General features: G+C 58.2%; 1 protein-coding gene across 1 annotated transcript in view; it reads left to right on the top strand.

Moving 5' to 3' along the window:
• Positions 1-17,268, top strand: part of PARVG (parvin gamma) — a 28,115-nt gene extending 10,847 nt beyond the window's left edge. Inside the window, exons 8-13 of the mRNA XM_036252678.1 lie at positions 1,712-1,734; positions 4,229-4,287; positions 4,482-4,550; positions 7,431-7,532; positions 16,426-16,498; positions 16,921-17,268. Coding sequence (XP_036108571.1) covers positions 1,712-1,734; positions 4,229-4,287; positions 4,482-4,550; positions 7,431-7,532; positions 16,426-16,498; positions 16,921-16,988 — 394 coding nt within the window. The 3' untranslated portion in view covers positions 16,989-17,268. The remainder of the gene's footprint in view (positions 1-1,711; positions 1,735-4,228; positions 4,288-4,481; positions 4,551-7,430; positions 7,533-16,425; positions 16,499-16,920) is intronic.
• Positions 17,269-18,388: the final 1,120 nt, after the last annotated feature.

The raw sequence follows: 18,388 nt of genomic DNA, 5'->3' as shown, positions 1-18,388 counted from the left end.
GCACCCAGGGCCCTTCCATCTTGCGGCCTTCTCAGGCATGCCCTTCCTGCAGCTCATTTCACCCTCTCTACCACCCAGCACCGTAGGCAGAGTTGAGATCGGAAGGGCCTGGCCCTCAGGTATGAGGTCACACCGCAGCCGCTGGGGCCAGGAGGACCTGGTGCCGTGCTGGTGCTAAAGGCTGGCGCCCGGGGTTTCCTGGGAAGCCGCACCTCCCCACAGCCAGGGGTGCTGCAGCTGAGCGGCCCCAGCAACCAGAGGGCAGGGCCCCGAGGGCTGCCTCACCACCGCCTCTCACCGCGCCCTCTGTGCACAGGGCGAGCTCTGTCCTTGAGTGTCCGCTCAGCCAGCTGTCGGCCCGTCGTCTGTCCGGGCCAGCAGGAGGCCCAGCGGCGCTCTGCCCTCCTGGAGGCCACAGCCCTGCAGCCCGTCTGGCCAGGTGTTTGTGGGTCGGTCTGAGAGGGGCTATTCGCAGTGTGTTGGAGGCCCCTCCGCGCAGCGCCTGGCTGGGTGTCGCGCTCCCCGGCCCGGCTGACCCTCAGCTGGGAGAGTTCACCTCTCCGGCTCCCAGGCCGGGCAGTCAGCTCCAGCTGGGCTCAACCCGGCTCTAGATGTAGGGGAGGTGACCTTCCCCCTCCCTCTACTCCCCCAGTTAGGCCCCCCAGTCTGTGGCTCTGGATTTCCACCGGAGCAGGGTGAGGGATGGCCGTGCTGTGAGCTGAGCATGGCAGGGGGCTGGAGGAGGCAACCTGGACCTGTGCTGGCCCCCGGTCACCCCGGAGGAGCCTTGTCCCCTCCCACTCGGTGAGGCCCAGTGACCTCCAGCTGCCCTGAGCTGGCTCCGGTGAGGCCAACATTTCAGGGTCTAGAATGAGTTTGGGGGCTCGAGTGGGAAGGCGCGGTTGAAGTCCATGACACCACATTCCTCCACCCTTGGCACCCTAAAATCGCCCTTCTCAGCTCCTACGAGCTCAGACAGTGCTTGTGTCCTGGACCCCGTGGGGCGCCTGTCCCTCTCGGCCTCTGCGGTCACATGGAGCGCTGGGTCTCTGCTCCAGCCTGCCCCCCCCCCACGGCCGGTGGCACCGTCTGCCTCCCCAGAGAGCTCAGCCTGCTTTGGGCCCAGAACCTTGCTTCGAGGGGGCGAGGGCGAGGTGGAAAATTTAACAAGAAAGTCCAAGAAAAACCATTCAAAACCAATAAAAATGGAGTGAAAGGAGCCAGACACACAAGGGTACATATTGGGTGATTTCATCTGCACAGACTTCTAGAGCAGGACGGGCGTGAGAAGTCAAAGCAGCGGTAACGTTTGGGGGAGGGTTGTGGGGGACAGGAGGGCATACTGAGGTGCTAAGAAGGTCCCATGCCTTGTTGAGGGTGGGGATCACACGGGTATAAAAACGCACAAGCTATACACGTAGGGTCTGTGCATTTTATTGTGTGTGTAGTGCACTTCCCTCCCCTTAAACTGAAGCAGCAACCCCCAAATCAGCAAAACCCAGGCCTGTGTAGGTATGAAGGCCTCAGGGGACGGGAGGAGCCTCTGCCGTCTGCTCGCATGGGGCTTGCCTCCTTGCAAAGCTGCCAGCGATGAGACGCCAGGGTTCTTCGCCCACCTTGCCAGTGCCGAGTCTTGCCAACTAAACAACTAGCGCCCTCAAGGTTTTCTAACCATTTGTTTGCGTTTTTCTCCCTACAATTTCCCCCTTAGCACAGGCCAGGACAAGGCTGCAAGTGAGTACTTCCTGTCGGGTACATGTGAGAACTGACGCGTACCCACGCGCAGTGAACTTCTGGGTGCCCTCTCCCGTCCCCTCTGCGCTCTGGGTGTCCTCTCCCGTCCCCTCTGCGCTCTGGGTGTCCTCTCCCGTCCCCTCTGCGCTCTGGGTGTCCTCTCCCGTCCCCTCTGCGCTCTGGGTGCCCTCTCCCGTCCCCTCTGCGCTCTGGGTGTCCTCTCCCGTCCCCTCTGCGCTCTGGGTGTCCTCTCCCGTCCCCTCTGTGCGCTCTGGGTGTCCTCTCCCGTCCCCTCTGTGCTCTGCGTTTGTATCTCGGGTTTCTTCTGGTCCGTGTGTCCCTCTTCTGTCTGTCCTTGCCTGGACCTGGCTATTCCTTCTCATGATGCCACTCCTATGGGTGGAAAGAGTGAAAACTCTCATTGGTGGGGATGATGGAGTCGCTAAGTGTGTGGGCTCTGTAGCCAGGTGGCCTAGGTTCAAACACTAATTATCCTATTTATTAGTTATGTGAGCTTGGAAAAGTCTCTTAATCCATTTGTACCTCAGTTTCCTCACCTGTAAAGTGGGATTAATAATGGCACCCACCTCTGAGGCTGGCGATGAGAGTTAAAAGATAACTTGTAAATGTGCTTGGCACACAATTAGTGTTTAATAGTGATTGTTCAATAATGTGGCTGCTGCTTTAGTGACGGAGCTCCACCCATCTGCTGACTGATCCTCCCTTCCTTCCTTCCTTCCTTCCTTCCTTCCTTCCTTCCTTCCTTCCTTCTTCAGTCAGCTGGCCTGTCCAGCTGTTCATCTACTCATCCATCCACCTACCCACCCATCCATCCACCAATCCATCCATTTATTTATCTATCCATCAATCCATCCACCCACCCACCCACCCACCCATCCATCCATCCATCCACCCATCAACCCATCCATCTGTCCACCCATCCAACCACCAACCCATGTATCCACCATCCATCCACCATCCATCCTTCCATCTGTCCATCCATCCATCCATCCATCCTTCCATCCTTCCATCCGTCCATCCATCCTTCCATCCGTCCATCCATCCATCCATCCATCCTTCCATCCGTCCATCCATCCATCCATCCATCCACCATCCATCCTTCCTTCCATCCATCCTTCCATCCATCCGAATGTTATTTCTCCTCTCTGAATCCTCCCACTCAGGACACAGAGCTGTATGGGCAGGGGCTCTGCAGGGGCACCTCACCTGCAGAGATGGAAGTCGTGACCAGCAAGGAGCTCTAAGAACAGCGGAGAGGGAGGCTGAATGGGGAAAGGGAGGCGTGGGGAGGTGCACGCGGGTGTGTGTGTGTGCGTGTGGCCAGCACGAGGACACGTGGGGTTGCCCGGGAGCAGTGTGTGTTAGGGGGCAGCATGAAGATGGGTCATACGGTAAGGGCAGGGGCACAGACCAGGCCTCTTCGAAACCATCTAGCACATGCATCCTGCTCTGACCTGTAGCCCCTGCGCACGTTTGCCGCTATTCCTGGGTCCTCGGTGACAATTTCCCTGACCTCAGACCAAGGGTCCGGCAGGCACACTGGTGTCTGCTCCGTGACTATTGGTTTACGGGCTTTTCGATGGGCAGGATTGCCAGCCAGGGCCGTTCCTCCCCTTCACTAATGAAGGAACAAACAGGCCCAGAGAGGTGAAGTGACTTGCTTGGGGTCACACAGCTGCTGAGTGGCAGGATCCAAAGTCAAGTCTCCTTCTCCGTCTGTATATTCAGTGCCCGCAACCAGTCTCCCCAGGGGTGGGTGGGGGGAGTTAGCTACAGCTGGTAAAGACGCAGCTTGTGGGCAGAGGGCATCAGTCTGGGACTCAGGGCGTCTGAGGCTGGACCGGAGGCTGAGCTGCCAAGATGCTCCTGCTCCCAGACCCCGTGGGCGTGATTCAGCTGCGGAGGGTGCTGGCCGTTTGCACACTGCTGGCTCAGACACTCTGGGTGTGCTCAGGGCCCTCATTCTGCCAGTCCACAAACGCCCACGGCGGGACCTCTGGGCCAAGTGTCAGCCGGGGCAAGTCCCCTGCTCAGCCCCCTGTGGCAGCTCCTGGGGGCCCGTGGGTGGAGCAGGGAGCTGGGAGGAATCAGGGCCAGTTCCCAGAGGAAGAGATGGTGGCCGAGTGACCCAAGACCAGGTGTCCACTGCAGAAGGAAGGACCGTTTGGTGCGGTCCTGCTGCGTGCCCGGCCACCGTGCCGAATTTGATCTTTGCAATGACCCTACCTGGTAGGTGTTATCAGCCATACTTTACGGGTGAGGAAACCAAGGCACAGAGAGGGGAGGCGATTCCCCCTGAGCCACACAGCCAGAGAAGCAGTGCCTCGGACCCGGGCCTGTTTCTCAATTCAAGAACCTTGAGATAAAACTACGGCTCCCTCTGGACTGGTCACACCGAGAAAGTGGTGGGGAAAGTCCCCGTGTGGCGGGACGATGACAGCATGGTGATGAGGCTTTTCCGGGGTCTCTGCAGAGGACGTCTTCGATGAGCTGTTTAAGCTGGCTCCCGGGAAAGTGGACGCAGTGAAGGAGGTGAGAGCAGGCCGGTTCCTGGCCGTCCTGGCCCCCTTCCCAGCGCCCACGGGGTCGAGCCTGGGGGCAGAGGGGAGGAACAGGGCCCTGGTGCGCTCCTGCCACGGGGGGGTGCCGGAGGGGCTTTCTGTCCCCCTACACGGAACGTCACAAACCGGAGCCCTGGGCCTGGGTGTTTGTTCTTCCTCCGGCAGGCCGTCGTGAGCTTTGTCAACCAGAAGGTCGAACGCCTGGGCCTGTCTGTGCAGAACCTGGACACCCAGGTAGGCGTCAGCCGCGGAGGGGACCGCGGTCAGGGAAGAGGGCCCACGGGCCCTGGAGCCAGCCCGCCCTGGGTGGCCTGGGGGGTCACTTTGCAGAGCCTCGGGGTCCTCCTCTCCAATAGGGGGTGTTGCTGGCAGGCAGCATCGCCAACCAGGGACGCTGTGGGGATCCCGTGAAGTGGGGCCCGTGGGAGCTTTACGAAGGGGTTCATCTACGCCGTTACTTCTTCTCATCGTCAAATGAGCATTTTTGAGCTCTTTTTTTCAAAATTCATCTTCTACGACCATATACCAGACTCAAAGCCCGCGCGTGTTCCCCGTGTAACCACTCCCCCACCGCGCCCACTAGGTCTGGGCGGTGTGCCACGGCTGGGCAGCGACACAGCCCCGTGGCCGTGGGCTCCCCGTGGTGCACTGACACCAAACCGCCCGGGGCAGGGACTGAACCTCACACAGGCAGCATTTCAGAGGGCCGTGGCCTTCCCTGAGGACACTGTGTCCTGTGTGTCCCCGCGATGCAGGGGGCGTCAGGGAAGCCGAGCGGCCAGTTGCCAGCTTGGGGCTGGACGTGCTGGCCGTGTTGGGCCGGGGCTACACTTTGGCATGGCCGCGCGTGGAGAGGTCAGGTCCGGGCCGAGATGGACCGCATGGCTTGTGGTGATCTTAACCGGAGCTGCGGAGTCCTCCGACCTACCCTGACGTCGGCCAGCGGGACCTAAACCGATGAGCTCTCACTTTGGGCCAGACCCTGAGCAGAGCATTTCACAGGCGTCCTCTCTCGGGGGCCTCCGACAATCCCGAGCTGGGAACTGATACGCTCCCATTTTACAGACGAGCAAATCAAGGCACAGAGAGGTTAATGAACTCATCCGGGGTCACACTGATGTGTGGCCCCGGGATTTGGACCCAGCCTGCAGCGGCCAGAGTTTGTGCCCATCACCACCTCACGTGGTGGCCACGTGAGAAGTCTGTGTGTGATATGGTTGGTGCCTGGCAGGGTGCAGACGCCAGACACCAGGTTTTGAAGCCAGATGGACACCTGTTGCCCCTGGGCCCTGAGGACACCTCCACATTGGCTGTGTGGCCTTGGGCCTGGGCTTCTCTGAACCTCAGGCTCCTCTTCTTTTTTTTTGTCTTCATCTGGGGACATTTTTCCATTTTTTGTTTAGATAGAGTGGGAGGGAGAGAGAGAAAAAAAATCATTGATGTGAAAGGGACACATCGAGTGGTTGCCACCCTCACGACCCAACCAGGGCTGGGGACAAACTGCAACTGAGGTACATGCCCTTAGCGGGAACCGAACCCCGGTCTCTCTGGACCGCAGGCTGATGCTCTAAATGCTGAGCCAAACCGGCCAGGGCGGCTCCTTTTAAGTTTGTTTTTTTATTTTTATTTTTTTTTCCTTTATTGATTTTAGAGAGAGAGGAAGGGAGAGGGAGAGAGAGATAGAAACATCGATGAGAGAGAACATCGACTGGTCGCCTCCTGCATGCCCCCCACTGGGGATCGGGCCCACAGCCTGGGCATGTGTCCTGACCGGGAATCGAACTGGCGACCTCTTGGTGCAGGGTTGATGCTCAACCACTGAGCCACACCGGCCGGGGCGTCTCCTCTTCTTTTAAAATGGGTACAAGGATACCCATCTCATAGAATTGCAAGTAATAAGTGAGATAATGATTGTTCAGTATAATTGCAAGTAATAAACGAGATAATGATTATTCTGTGTTTAGCATATTACCTGGCACACTATGGACATGCAGTAAGTCATACATTTATGTTTAATTATATATATTTAGAGAGAGAGAGATCGATGTGAGAGAGAAACATCCATCAGCTGCCTCCTGAATCCACCCCGACGGGGATCAAACCTGCAACCTGGGTATGTGCCCTGGCCTTTTGGGGTACAGGATGATACCCCAACCAACCAAGCCACACAGGCCGGAGCATGTCTAGTTCTATTTTATATTAGTATAAACGGGCTGATTTCTCAGGTTACATTCTGCCAGTCTCGTCTTTCTCCCTTGGTGAAATAACGGAGCTCAGAGATGGCTGGGTACAGGGGAGTTTGGAGTCCCTGGCGTTTTGGTGGCACCTACCAGGACATATCAGCAGAAAAGATTTCAGGCTGAAGCAACAACATCAGAGGGACCTCCCATGAGGAATTCCATTACGGTCTTCGAACGGCGGTTTCCTTCCAGTACCCAGTCATGCGTTTGTGTCTTTGAAGAGCTTGAACTGGATATATTAGCATATGACCCGCCGGTGCCAGGGGGCGGCTTTATCTTGCACAGACAGAACATTCAGCAACAAGAATGCGGCGGCCAGGCAGATGAGCCTGGCTGTCCTCCGATGTTCCCGAGCGAATGATTGTACACTGAACTCGTTTTTCCTGTGCTTCTGTAGCTCATGGACCAGTATGTGGTTTAAAAAAAGATATGAGGAGCCCAGCTGGTGTGGCTCAGTGGTCGAACGTTGACCCTGCACCAAGAGGTCGCCGGTTCAATTCCTGGTCAGGGCACATGCCCAGGTTGTGGGCCTGATCCCCAGTGAGGGGCTTGTAGGGGGCACCCAATTGATGTTCTCTCTCTCTCTCCCTCCCCCTTCCACTCTTTCTAAAGTCAATAAAGAAAAAAATTTTTTTTAATTTAAAAAACAAACAAACAACGATATGAGGCTATTTCACTGGAAATGTGAGACAGCTCCTTTTATTGAGCACGTACTAGGAGCCAGGCAGCCTGTAGCCGCTTTGTGCCTGCCCCGGCCGGTGCTCAGGACAGCTCTGCAGGCCAGGGGTGCCGGCCTGCTTCTCCAAGGGAAGCCGAGGCTCAGAGAGGTGGTGAGCTCCGTAGAGCGGGTCCCCAGCCGTGCTGTCCTTTGTAGTTTGCAGACGGAGTCATCTTACTCTTGCTGATTGGACAGCTGGAAGGCTTCTTCCTGCACCTGAAGGAATTCTACCTCACTCCCAACTCTCCTGCGGAAATGGTAAGTTTCCAAAGACATTCCCTGATGGTTGGCCTCTGAGTGGGCAGATCTGTGGAAACGGCACAACCGGTCTGTACTTATTCACCCCCAGGTGAAGTGAAGGGAGAGGAAGATGTTGGTTTGCCCTTTGTCTGCTCATCTGTGCGCCCATTTACCCTTTCACCTGCCACCCATTCATCCTCCCATCCATCCATCCATCCATCCATTCATCTACCTATCCATCCATCCATCCATCCATCCATCCATCCATCCATCATCCATCCATCCATCCATCATCCATCCATCCATCATCCACCCACCTATCCATCCATCCATCCATCCATCCACCCACCCACCTATCCATCCATCCATCCATCCATCATCCACCCACCTATCAATCCATCCATCCATCCATCCATCCATCCATCCATCCATTCATCTACCTATCCATCCATCCATCCATCCATCCATCCATCCATCATCCATCCATCCATCCATCATCCATCCATCCATCCATCATCCACCCACCTATCCATCCATCCATCCACCCACCCACCTATCCATCCATCCATCCATCCATCCATCCATCCATCCATCCATCCATTCATCTACCTATCCATCCATCCATCCATCTATCCATCCATCCATTCATCCTCCCATCCACCCATCCATCCATCCATCCATCCATCCACCCACCCACCTATCCATCCATCCATCCATCCATCCATTCATCTACCTATCCATCCATCCATCCATCCATCCATCCATCCATCCATCATCCATCCATCCATCATCCACCCACCTATCCATCCATCCATCCATCCATCCATCATCCATCCATCCATCCATCATCCATCCATCCATCCATCCATCCATCATCCATCCATCCATCCATCCATCCACCCACCTATCCATCCATCCATCATCCATCCATCCATCATCCATCCATCCATCCATCATCCATCTATCATCCATCCATCCATCCATCCATCATCCATCCATCATCCATCCATCCATCCATCATCCATCCATCATCCATCCATTCATCCATCCATCCATCCACCTATCCATCCATCCACCCACATATCCATCCATCCATCCACCTATCCATCATCCATCCATCCATCCATCCATCCATCCATCCATCCATCCATCCATTCATCTTTCCACCTATCCATCCATCCACCTATCCATCCATCTATCATCCATCCATCCATCCATCATCCATCCATCCATCCATCCATTCATCCATCCACCTATCCATCCATCCACCTATCCATCCATCTATCATCCATCCATCCATCCATCCATCATCCATCCATCCATCCATCCATCCATCCACCTATCCATCCATCACCTATCCATCCATCCATCATCCATCCATCATCCATCCATCCATCCATCATCCATCCATCCACCTATCCATCCACCCACCTATCCATCCATCCACCATCCATCCATCCATCCATCCTCCCATCCACCCATCCATCCATCCATCCATCCACCCACCCACCTATCCATCCATCCATCCATCCATCCATCCACCCACCCACCTATCCTCCATCCATCCATCCATCCATCCATCCATCATCCATCATCATCCATCCATCCATCCATCCATCATCCATCCATCCATCATCCATCCATCCATCCATCCATCCATCATCCATCCATCCATCATCCATCCATCCATCCATCATCCCTCCATCATCCATCCATCCATCCATCCATCCATCCACCTATCCATCCATCCACCCACCTATCCATCATCCATCCATCCATCATCCATCCATCCATCATCCATCCATCATCCATCCATTCATCTTTCCACCTATCCATCCATCTATCATCCATCCATCCATCCATCATCCATCCATCCACCATCCATCCACCTATCCATCCATCCACCTATCCATCCATCCATCATCCACCCATCATCCATCCATCCATCCATCCACCTATCCATCCATCCATCATCCATCCACCTATCCATCCATCCATCCATCCATCCATCCATCCATCATCCATCCATCCATCCATCATCCATCCATCATCCATCCATCCATCCATCCATCCATCCATCCATCCACCTATCCATCCATCCATCCATCCATCCATCCATCCATCCATCCATCCATTCATCCTCCCATCCATCCATCCATCCATCCATCCATCTATCCATCCATCCATCCATTCATCTACCTATCCATCCATCCATCCATCCATCCATCCAGCCATCCATTCATCCATCCATCATCCATCCATCCATCCATCCACCTATCCATCCATCCACTATCCATCCATCCCATCATCCATCCATCACCATCATCCATCCATCATCCATCCATCCATCCATCATCCATCCATCCATCCATCCTCCACCTCCATCCATCCATCATCCATCCATCCATCATCCAACCATCCATCCATCCATCCATCCATCATCCATCATCCATCCATCCATCCATCCATCCATCCATCCACCTATCCATCCATCTATCATCCATCCATCCATCCATCCATCTATCATCCATCCATCCATCCATCCACCATCCATCCATCCACCTATCCATCCATCCATCATCCATCCATCCATCATCCATCCATCCATCCATCCATCCATCCATCCATCCATCCATCCATCCATCTATCATCCATCCATCCATCCATCCATCCATCATCCATCCATCATCCATCCATCCATCCACCCATCCATCCATCCATCATCCACCCATCATCCATCCATCCACCATCCATCCATCCATCCATCCATCCATCCATCCATCCATCATCATCCATCCATCCATCCATCCATCATCCATCCCTCCATCCATCCACCTATCCATCCATCCACCCACCTATCCATCCATTCATCCATCCATCCATCCATCCATCCATCCACCTATCCATCCATCCACCTATCCATCCATCCATCATCCATCCATCATCCATCATCCATCCATCCATCCATCCATCATCCATCCATCCATCCATCATCCATCCATCCATCCATCCACCTATCCATCCATCTATCATCCATCCATCCATCCATCCATCTATCATCCATCCATCATCCATCCACCTATCCATCCATCCACCTATCCATCCATCCATCCATCATCCATCCATCATCCATCCATCCATCCATCCATCCATCATCCATCCATCCATCCATCCACCTATCCATCCATCCACCTATCCATCCATCTATCATCCATCCATCCATCCATCCATCCATCCATCATCCATCCATCATCCATCCATCCATCCACCCATCCATCCATCCATCATCCACCCATCATCCATCCATCCATCCACCTATCCATCCATCCATCCATCCATCCATCATCCATCCATCATCCATCCATCCATCCATCCATCCTTCCATCCATCATCCATCCATCATCCATCCATCATCCATCCATCCATCCATCCATCCATCTACCCACCCACCTACCCATCCACCATGCACTGACTCCTGCTTGGTGTCAGACCCTGTGCTGTGTGGGCCATAAAGATGACCCAGTACAGCTCCTGCTTTTGCAGCCTCTCAGCCCACACCCACTGAGCTCTCAGAGATGTATGGTTTTCCTGGGCCACGATGGGTGGTCACTGTGGAAGGGTCGCCGTGGGATCTAAAGGAAAGAGTGGTTAGTAAAGTCTGAAGAAATCAGGAAAGACATTGCAGAAGAGGAGGCCCATGGAGTGAGTTAGGGTTTGGTCTGCAGAGTTAACTGGGCAGGGCACCCCGAGATGAGGGGCAGTGTGAACCAAGGCTCCGCTGTGGACAAAGGCACAAACACTTCCGGGCGGTGTCCTTGGGTCGCCCCTGCTGCAAGGGCTGGCTGGGCGGCCAGGACTTCCCCAGCCGGCCCTGGAAGCTGAAAGAGGGCTCTCAGACCTGGGGGAGGGGCGTGGAGAGAAGGACTATGTGGGGGGCGGGGGGGGCGGAGCCTGGGAAACAGTCTGACAGCCTGAGTGCCCTGTGTGTTCCCGCCTCCCTCCCTGCTCCGCGACCTGCCCTCTGCCACCCAGTAGTTCTCTAAGTTCAGGCCACTGTCCCGCCTCTGGGCTTTTGCACAGGCTGCTCCCCTGCCAGAAACGCCCTTTCCACGTGAAATGCCTGCGAGTGAGAACAGAAAAGGGAGGCCACCGGGGTGACTGGTGCTCGGCTCCCTGCAGGGTGGGCGTGGCAGGAAGGAGAGGCCCAGCCGCCCTGCACCTCAGGCTCGAGTCTCTAACACGGGCTCAAAGACCCTGCCCTGCACACCCCCATCACAGGTGACAAGAGTGTGGAGAATCCTGGGGGGTGGAAGCGTCGAGGGGCATGTGGCCCCTGGTCTCCTGCCCTGCCCAGGGCCCAGCCAGAGTCCCCATGCGTGAGTGGAGGTGATGCTGCAGGTAGGGCCTGGCTGGCACACTGGATGCTGGCGGTCTGCCCGGAACCCCAGGTGGCCAGCTTATCTCTGTCACACCAGGGTCCCTGTGGCCTGCTCAGGGTCAACCAGGGCAGGAGGGCCACCCCCTTTCTCTGCAGCAGCGGTTTTTCTGAAGAGGAGGAACTCCAGCAGGGCTGGGGGCCTGTGCCCAGGGCCAGCCTTGGGCCATTTCTGGGAGGACGAACAGTTTCTGCCCCCTTTGAGGTCCCTGTGTGTCCCTGTGGAGGGCGAGAAGCCCTGCCCGGGGTCTGGACCAGATGTCATAGCCTGTCCGGGAGCCATGAGGCTTCACACCCTTGACCTGGGCCCAGTTCCAGGCCCCCAGCTGGGCCCTTCATCCAGGTCCCTTCCTCAGCCCCTCCCCCTCACATGGGGGCCTACAGTTCAGCCCTCTGCACCACGGGGACCCACCTTTAGTGGGCGTGGTCTCCATCACCCCAGGAGCAGGGTGCTCGGACCAGGTTGGTCCCCACAGGCCGGAGCAGTGCGGGGCGTGTGGTTCCGGGTGGCGTAGGAGCAGCAGGACTGGTACCGGGTTCTCACCCAGTACCAGTGCGCCGTGGTTCCGTATAACACAGAGCGCCGTGTAACAAGCCACCGAACCTCTGGGAGCTCACAACCACCAGTTTCATTCACCTTCCTGGATCTGCAGGTGGGCTGGTTTGGTCTGGGCTCAGCTGGGCTCCCTCTGCTTCCGGGGCTCGGCTGGAACAAACCCTGAGCTGGGCTCGGCTGGGGCGGTTCAGCTCTGTGCCCGCGCCTGGCGTGGTTCCCTCAGAGCATTGGCAGGGGCACGAGAGGCCAAGGGGAACCCGAGGCCTGGGCTCAGAACTGGGGTGCGGTCATGGCTTCATCCTGTCAGCCTTGGTGGGGATACAGAAGAGCCCTGCAAAGTGTGGGTGCAGAGAGGGGTGCCGAACCGAGGCCAGCGAGGTGACCTCCCTCGGGCATTGTGCACGACCTTGCCAATTCCCCCTGGAGTGGGGCCTCCGGCTTAGGAGCGGTTCCACTCCCCTTTCCATTGGCGGAAACTGTTCAGAGAGGTACGGTGATCTGGTCAAGAACACACAGCTTGTTGGGTAGAGGTCAGAATGGGGTCCAGCCTTGTCTGTCTCCAAAGCCAGAGCGGCCTCCTTGCTCGCTTCCTTCCTGGGGAGTCGGTGAGAGCCCGGAGGGAGACAGAGGCCCCCAAGCTGCGGGACAGTGCAGGGCTTCGGAGGGTCGAAGCTGAGGCCGGACCGTGGTGCTGCTCCTGTATCCAGGAGACAGGACGCTGACCTGTGAGCACCGAGAGAAGGGGAGGGAGGGGCAAGGCAGGGTGCCTGCAGCCTGGGGTCCAGCACAGCAGAGGTCCCCTCTTTGTGGGCGTTGATGGGACATCAGGCCCACGCTCAATATTTCCCCGCTTCCAACCCTCAGTTACAAGCCAGGGACAAACGTCCCTGGGCAGCCTGCTTGCCGAATCCACCGATTTTAGAACCAACCTGAGCCGCAGTAACTGGGGGAAAAGTCCGTCCTTAGCTCTGCCCCGGAACGCACTTACTGAAGCCTGGGCTGCAGGATGGATGATAAGACGCAGAGGGGGCAGTGGAGGAGGCCGGATCAGCAGCCCTCCCGAAGGCGGGGCGCGGGGCACTGTTCTCCCGCAGAGTGGCCTCTCGCAGCTGGGTGGCCGCAACCAGACATTTCTTGCTAATGGTGTTTGAGGAGGTTGCCATTTGTCGCGGGAAGAGGCGGTAGGGGTGGAGGGAGAGCCGATCCTATGTTCCGCTGCAACCAGAACACCGGAGACAGGACCTTTCACTTCCTCCCACATTCAATTATTTCTCCCCGGAGGATCTGGGCGCATCCTCCCGGGTCACGAACCACCTCCCCCCCCACTCCGTGGAACAGCATTTTCTCCTGCATCGTCTCCAACCGTGCGTGAAAGGGACACAGTGCTCCGGGCAGCGTGTGGTGAGACGTTCCGGAGCCGGGGCAGCTCCTCCTGGTTCAGACTGAGCGTCGCCGAGGAGAGTGACAAACAGAAGCGGGGGTGACCGTGTCCAGGGTGTCCATAGCAGCTCTGCTCCGAGCACAAGCTCACGGGGCCGAGGGTGCCTGCTCTGCTCCGCTCGTGGCCCGCGCGTGGTTCACGCTCCACCAATGTTTTAATTTTTGTTGTTGTGGCTGTTAATCCTCACCGGAGGATACTTTGTTTTATTGATTTTTAGAGGGAGAGAAGGAGGGGGTGAGAGAGAGAAAGAAACATCGATGTGAGAGAGACACATCGATTGGTTGCCTCTCGCTCGAGTCCTGACCGGGGCTAGGGATCGAACCTGCAACCCAGATATGTGCCCTTGACCAGGAAGCGAACCTCGGACCCTTTGGTGAGTGGACGGACGCTCTAACCACTGAGCTCACCAGCCAGGACTCCATCCACCTCTCAGCAATAAGTCAATGTACGAAGTATTTCTGAAACACTGGTCTCACGGATCCTGCGGTCAAATAGATCGGGAAAACGTGCAGAGTCTTGAAAGTTCATGATACACCATAACATATTCAAGGCTCTGATAAGTCCTGCAGCAAAGGATTTCCATATTACTCTGTTCAACCGACATTTCCCCAAACGCCTTGGTCACACTCTCCCGTCTCTACCCTGGATGGTGCTCTCGGAGGCAGGGGAGCACGGTGGCTCCTTCTCACGCTGACGGTGGCTTTCTGTGCACGCCGTGACTAGCGTTCATGAGAACGTGGACAGCAGCGACGCAGACAACCCTCACTTCCCAGAACGTCCCAGTCTGGGGAGAAGACTTGGGGGCAGGGTTCAGGGCCAGTGGTGCGGCTCGGATCTGCTCACCGAGATGCCCTTCCATCCCCACTTGGGACCCTGTGGCAGCGTTTGTTCTGTCTTCATGACTGACGTGGAGGGGCAGCCCTGCTGGCCGGTGACCCCACCTCCCACCCTCTCTTGCATCCTGGACCTTCTCCGACTCAGCTGCTCTGTCCATCCGATGCTCCGACATCAACTGTCCCTAATGGGGGGGACCTGCTCACTCTGCCTTCCGGATCCCAAGGAGGGGCTGCCTCGTGCCCCTCAGTCAGCTGCCAGGGAGGACGGCAGCCCCTGGCCTCAGGACACAGCAGGAGTCCTTGGGGGGGCGAAAGATACTCCCCCAACTCTGCCCGGTGCCCAGGGACCAGGACTGTGACCTCCACTCTTATCTCCCCCAGAAGAGCTCTTTCTGGGGGCTCTGCGCCCTCCGACACATCCTGTGTCTCCACTGTGAGCCTTCAGATCATGTCCTGTGCCTTCATTCCGGTCCATCGCCACCTTTGACCCTCACACAGCCTGGGGGCACAGGCGGGGAGATGAGGGGGCTGAGGCCCAGCCAGCATGTGGGACTTGTCTGACCTGTGACCTTTGACCTGGTGGGGGTTATGCACAGACATCCCACCCAGATCTCAAGATTCGTCCTGCCCAGACCCACCAGATGACCAGGCAGCCTTGGCAGGGCTGGCTCCCACCCAACTGGGCCCCTCCTGGGTTGCCGTAGGAACTGCCTGGCGTGTGTGATCGGCCGTGGGGCGGGGGTGGCTGGTGTGGGGCGGGGGTGGCTGGTGTGGGGCGGGGATGGCTGGTGTGGGGTCGGGGTGGCTGGTGTGGGGGGGGGATGGCTGGTGTGGGGTCGGGGTGGCTGGTGTGGGGTCGGGGTGGCTGGTGTGGGGCGGGGATGGCTGGTGTGGGGCGGGGGTGGCTGGTGTGGGGCGGGGGTGGCTGGTCATCAGGCTGGGATGTCCGGCCCCACAGTGCACCTTTGGGCGGTGGGGACCGTTGGAGGAAGGACCTGCTGGAGGTCACAGGGAATCAGGGGTCCAGCCAGCTTTGACCTTGCTGTCCCACTTCACCCCACACCCTCTCTCCGCTGTCCCACTCAGAAGGGTGGGCTCTCCGGTTGTATGCGAGGCCCAAGGGAGAGGCCAGATGTGGAAAGGGAGGGACCACCCCTGACAGAGGGTCTGCTCTGAGCCCCGTAGGTGGCGGGGTCACCACTCTGCAGGTGAGCAAGGGGAGGCCGGGGCCAAGCGGCTTGCTCGAGGTTACCCCGTGACCAAGCCAGAATTAAGGCCCCAGGGGCCCTGGGCAGGGGGCTCTTCCAGCCTCCAGCCCCGCTTGTGAATCTCAGCTGGTTGGGAGGGGATCTGTCCCCCACAGGGTCAGGGGCTACCTCAGAACAGGTCAAGATGGACCCACGTTCCTGCCCCTGGCTAAGTCCCCTCGCTTGGCGAACTTACGTCCAGGTGTCACCTCCACCAGGAAGCCTTCCCTGACCCCCAGGCTGGGTGCCCTCCTCAGTGACTGCATTCCCACTAGAGGCGGCCTCCTTGATGCGTGATGGGCATCGTGGGTGAGGCGTGGGCCTGTCCTGGGGGGCCCGGGGCCTGGATTGGGGCTGCCTCAATTTGCCAGCATCTGCGGGGTCTTGTCGTTGTAGCTGCACAATGTCACGCTGGCCCTAGAGCTGCTGAGGGACGAAGGCCTGCTCAGCTACCCGGTCAGCCCTGAAGGTGAGTGCTCGGGACATGGGGCGGGGCCGTGCCTGGGCAGAGCGGGGTGCGGCGGGGGGGGGGGGGCAGTGGAGCCGGTGCGCCTCCTGCTGGTGTGGGTGGACAGTGAGCGTCTGCCAAGGCTTCCTGCCGCCCACTCCGTGGTGGAGGGTCCCGGGGAGAGGAGATGGGGCCTGGTCCCTGGGGACGGGCTGTCGGGAGAGGCGAGACCTTCAGCAGCTTCTGCACCACGAGAGGAGGGCTGGGCGGGGAGGGAGGCAGGGCCGTGCGACGGGTCCGGGGACTCAGGCCGGACGTGACCAGTGGCCTGGCTGGCCAGGGGTCTGGGGTTGGTGCTGAAGGCCCGTGCCGGAGACCCCTGGGCCCAGGCCCACCGGGAGGCCGGGCCGGGCCCGCAGGCTGACGGGCTCTCTCTGGCGCAGACATCGTGAACAAGGACAGCAAGAGCACACTGCGCGTCCTCTACAGCCTGTTCCGCAAGCACAGCTGAGAGGGGCCTCCGACAGCGTGCCCGGACCCCAAGTCAGCCGCCACTGCCCCCCGCGCTGCCTCTCAGCCGCTTCCCTGGGCCCAGCTGCAGCCCCGTCCCCCACCCACCTCCTATTTCTGTCTGTCCAGCCTCTCTGAGCCCACGAGGTGCGCGTCCACCTGGAGCCAACCTCTGGCCTCGCTCAGTCTGTGTGACAAATGTGTTTCTGGGAGGGATTTGGGGAGCCTGCCAGGGTCCTGGGAAGGGCCATTAAATATGCATGAAATGAGCTGACCCCCACCCGCAGTCTCCCTCCCCGTGGGCTGGGTGCGGGAGGTGTGGCCTCTTGTCTCTGAGGGCACCCCTGGAGCAGCCAGAGCCCGGCCATGTGACCTTCAGTCAGGTCTGAGGGTCTGGCTCTGCGGGCAGAGGGGTTCTGGGGTGTCAGGGCCCTGGCAGAGGCCCCGGCGGCCACACTCAGCTGCTGCTTCCTGGGGGCAGCCCCAGGGTCCCCGTCCACTGCCAGGAGCCCGCGTGTCTCCAAACCCATGTCCCGAGCGCCTCCGGGACGTTAACTCAGCCGCTTGCCAGAGGCCCAGGCCCGGGCCCACCCCGTGGCTAACAGCATGAGCTTTGCCCAGGTCACACCGAAGAAGTCTCTGATTGGTCAGCGGCTCAGATTGTCACCCAGTCTGTCCCCGGGGAGGCGTCGGAGGCTCTGGGTCCTGGCGTTGCTGGCCTTCTGACCTTCTTGCTGGCCCTGATGTGTCCCCCACCCCACCCCCACCTCTCCACTCCAAAGGCTGCCCTGTGCTCTTTCAGGATTTTCTGACGCTGTCGCCCTGCCCAAAGGTCTCGTCCCACCCACCCCAGGACCTGTCACTCACAGGAGAAGGGGGACATCCTTGAGGAGAGAATGGAGGAGGGATAGGGGGATCCTGGTGGGGGGAGGGGCTCCCACAAAGGAGACTGAGGAGGGGACAGGACGCCCTCCCTCCATCAGCCCACCATCCACACCCCGGCCATTGGGTCTCCCTCTCCTCCACCCCAAGAAACCTGACTCCAGCTGCAGTTGCCGCACTAGCTGAAGCAGGATATTTCTAGTGGCCTGAACTGGCGGGTGCCCAGGGCCCGGGAAGGAGCTGGCAGGCTTGGGCTGGGTGTGCAAACAGCTCCGGAGTGACGGGAAATGCCTCGAAGGCGGAGGTGCCTCAGAGTTGAGCCGCTTCCCAAAATAATCCAGGGGCAGCTGTCTCGGATTCTGAAACTGGGTCTGGCTGCCGGAGCTGCGGGAAGCCCCAGGCCCCACAGCGGCCCCGCTCCGGGAGCAGATGGCACGAGGAATATTTTTTTCTTTTACCAAAGTCAGCTGGTAAGCGAGCAGCTTGTCTAGAGAAAAGTGTGTTCCTCCCCCTCTCTCT

This window comes from Molossus molossus, unplaced genomic scaffold (assembly GCF_014108415.1).
Source record: "Molossus molossus isolate mMolMol1 unplaced genomic scaffold, mMolMol1.p scaffold_m16_p_10, whole genome shotgun sequence".
In the NCBI taxonomy this organism is placed as follows: domain Eukaryota; kingdom Metazoa; phylum Chordata; class Mammalia; order Chiroptera; family Molossidae; genus Molossus; species Molossus molossus.
Note: the sequence above shows the minus strand (reverse complement) of the source record. Positions and strands in the feature narration are given on the sequence as shown.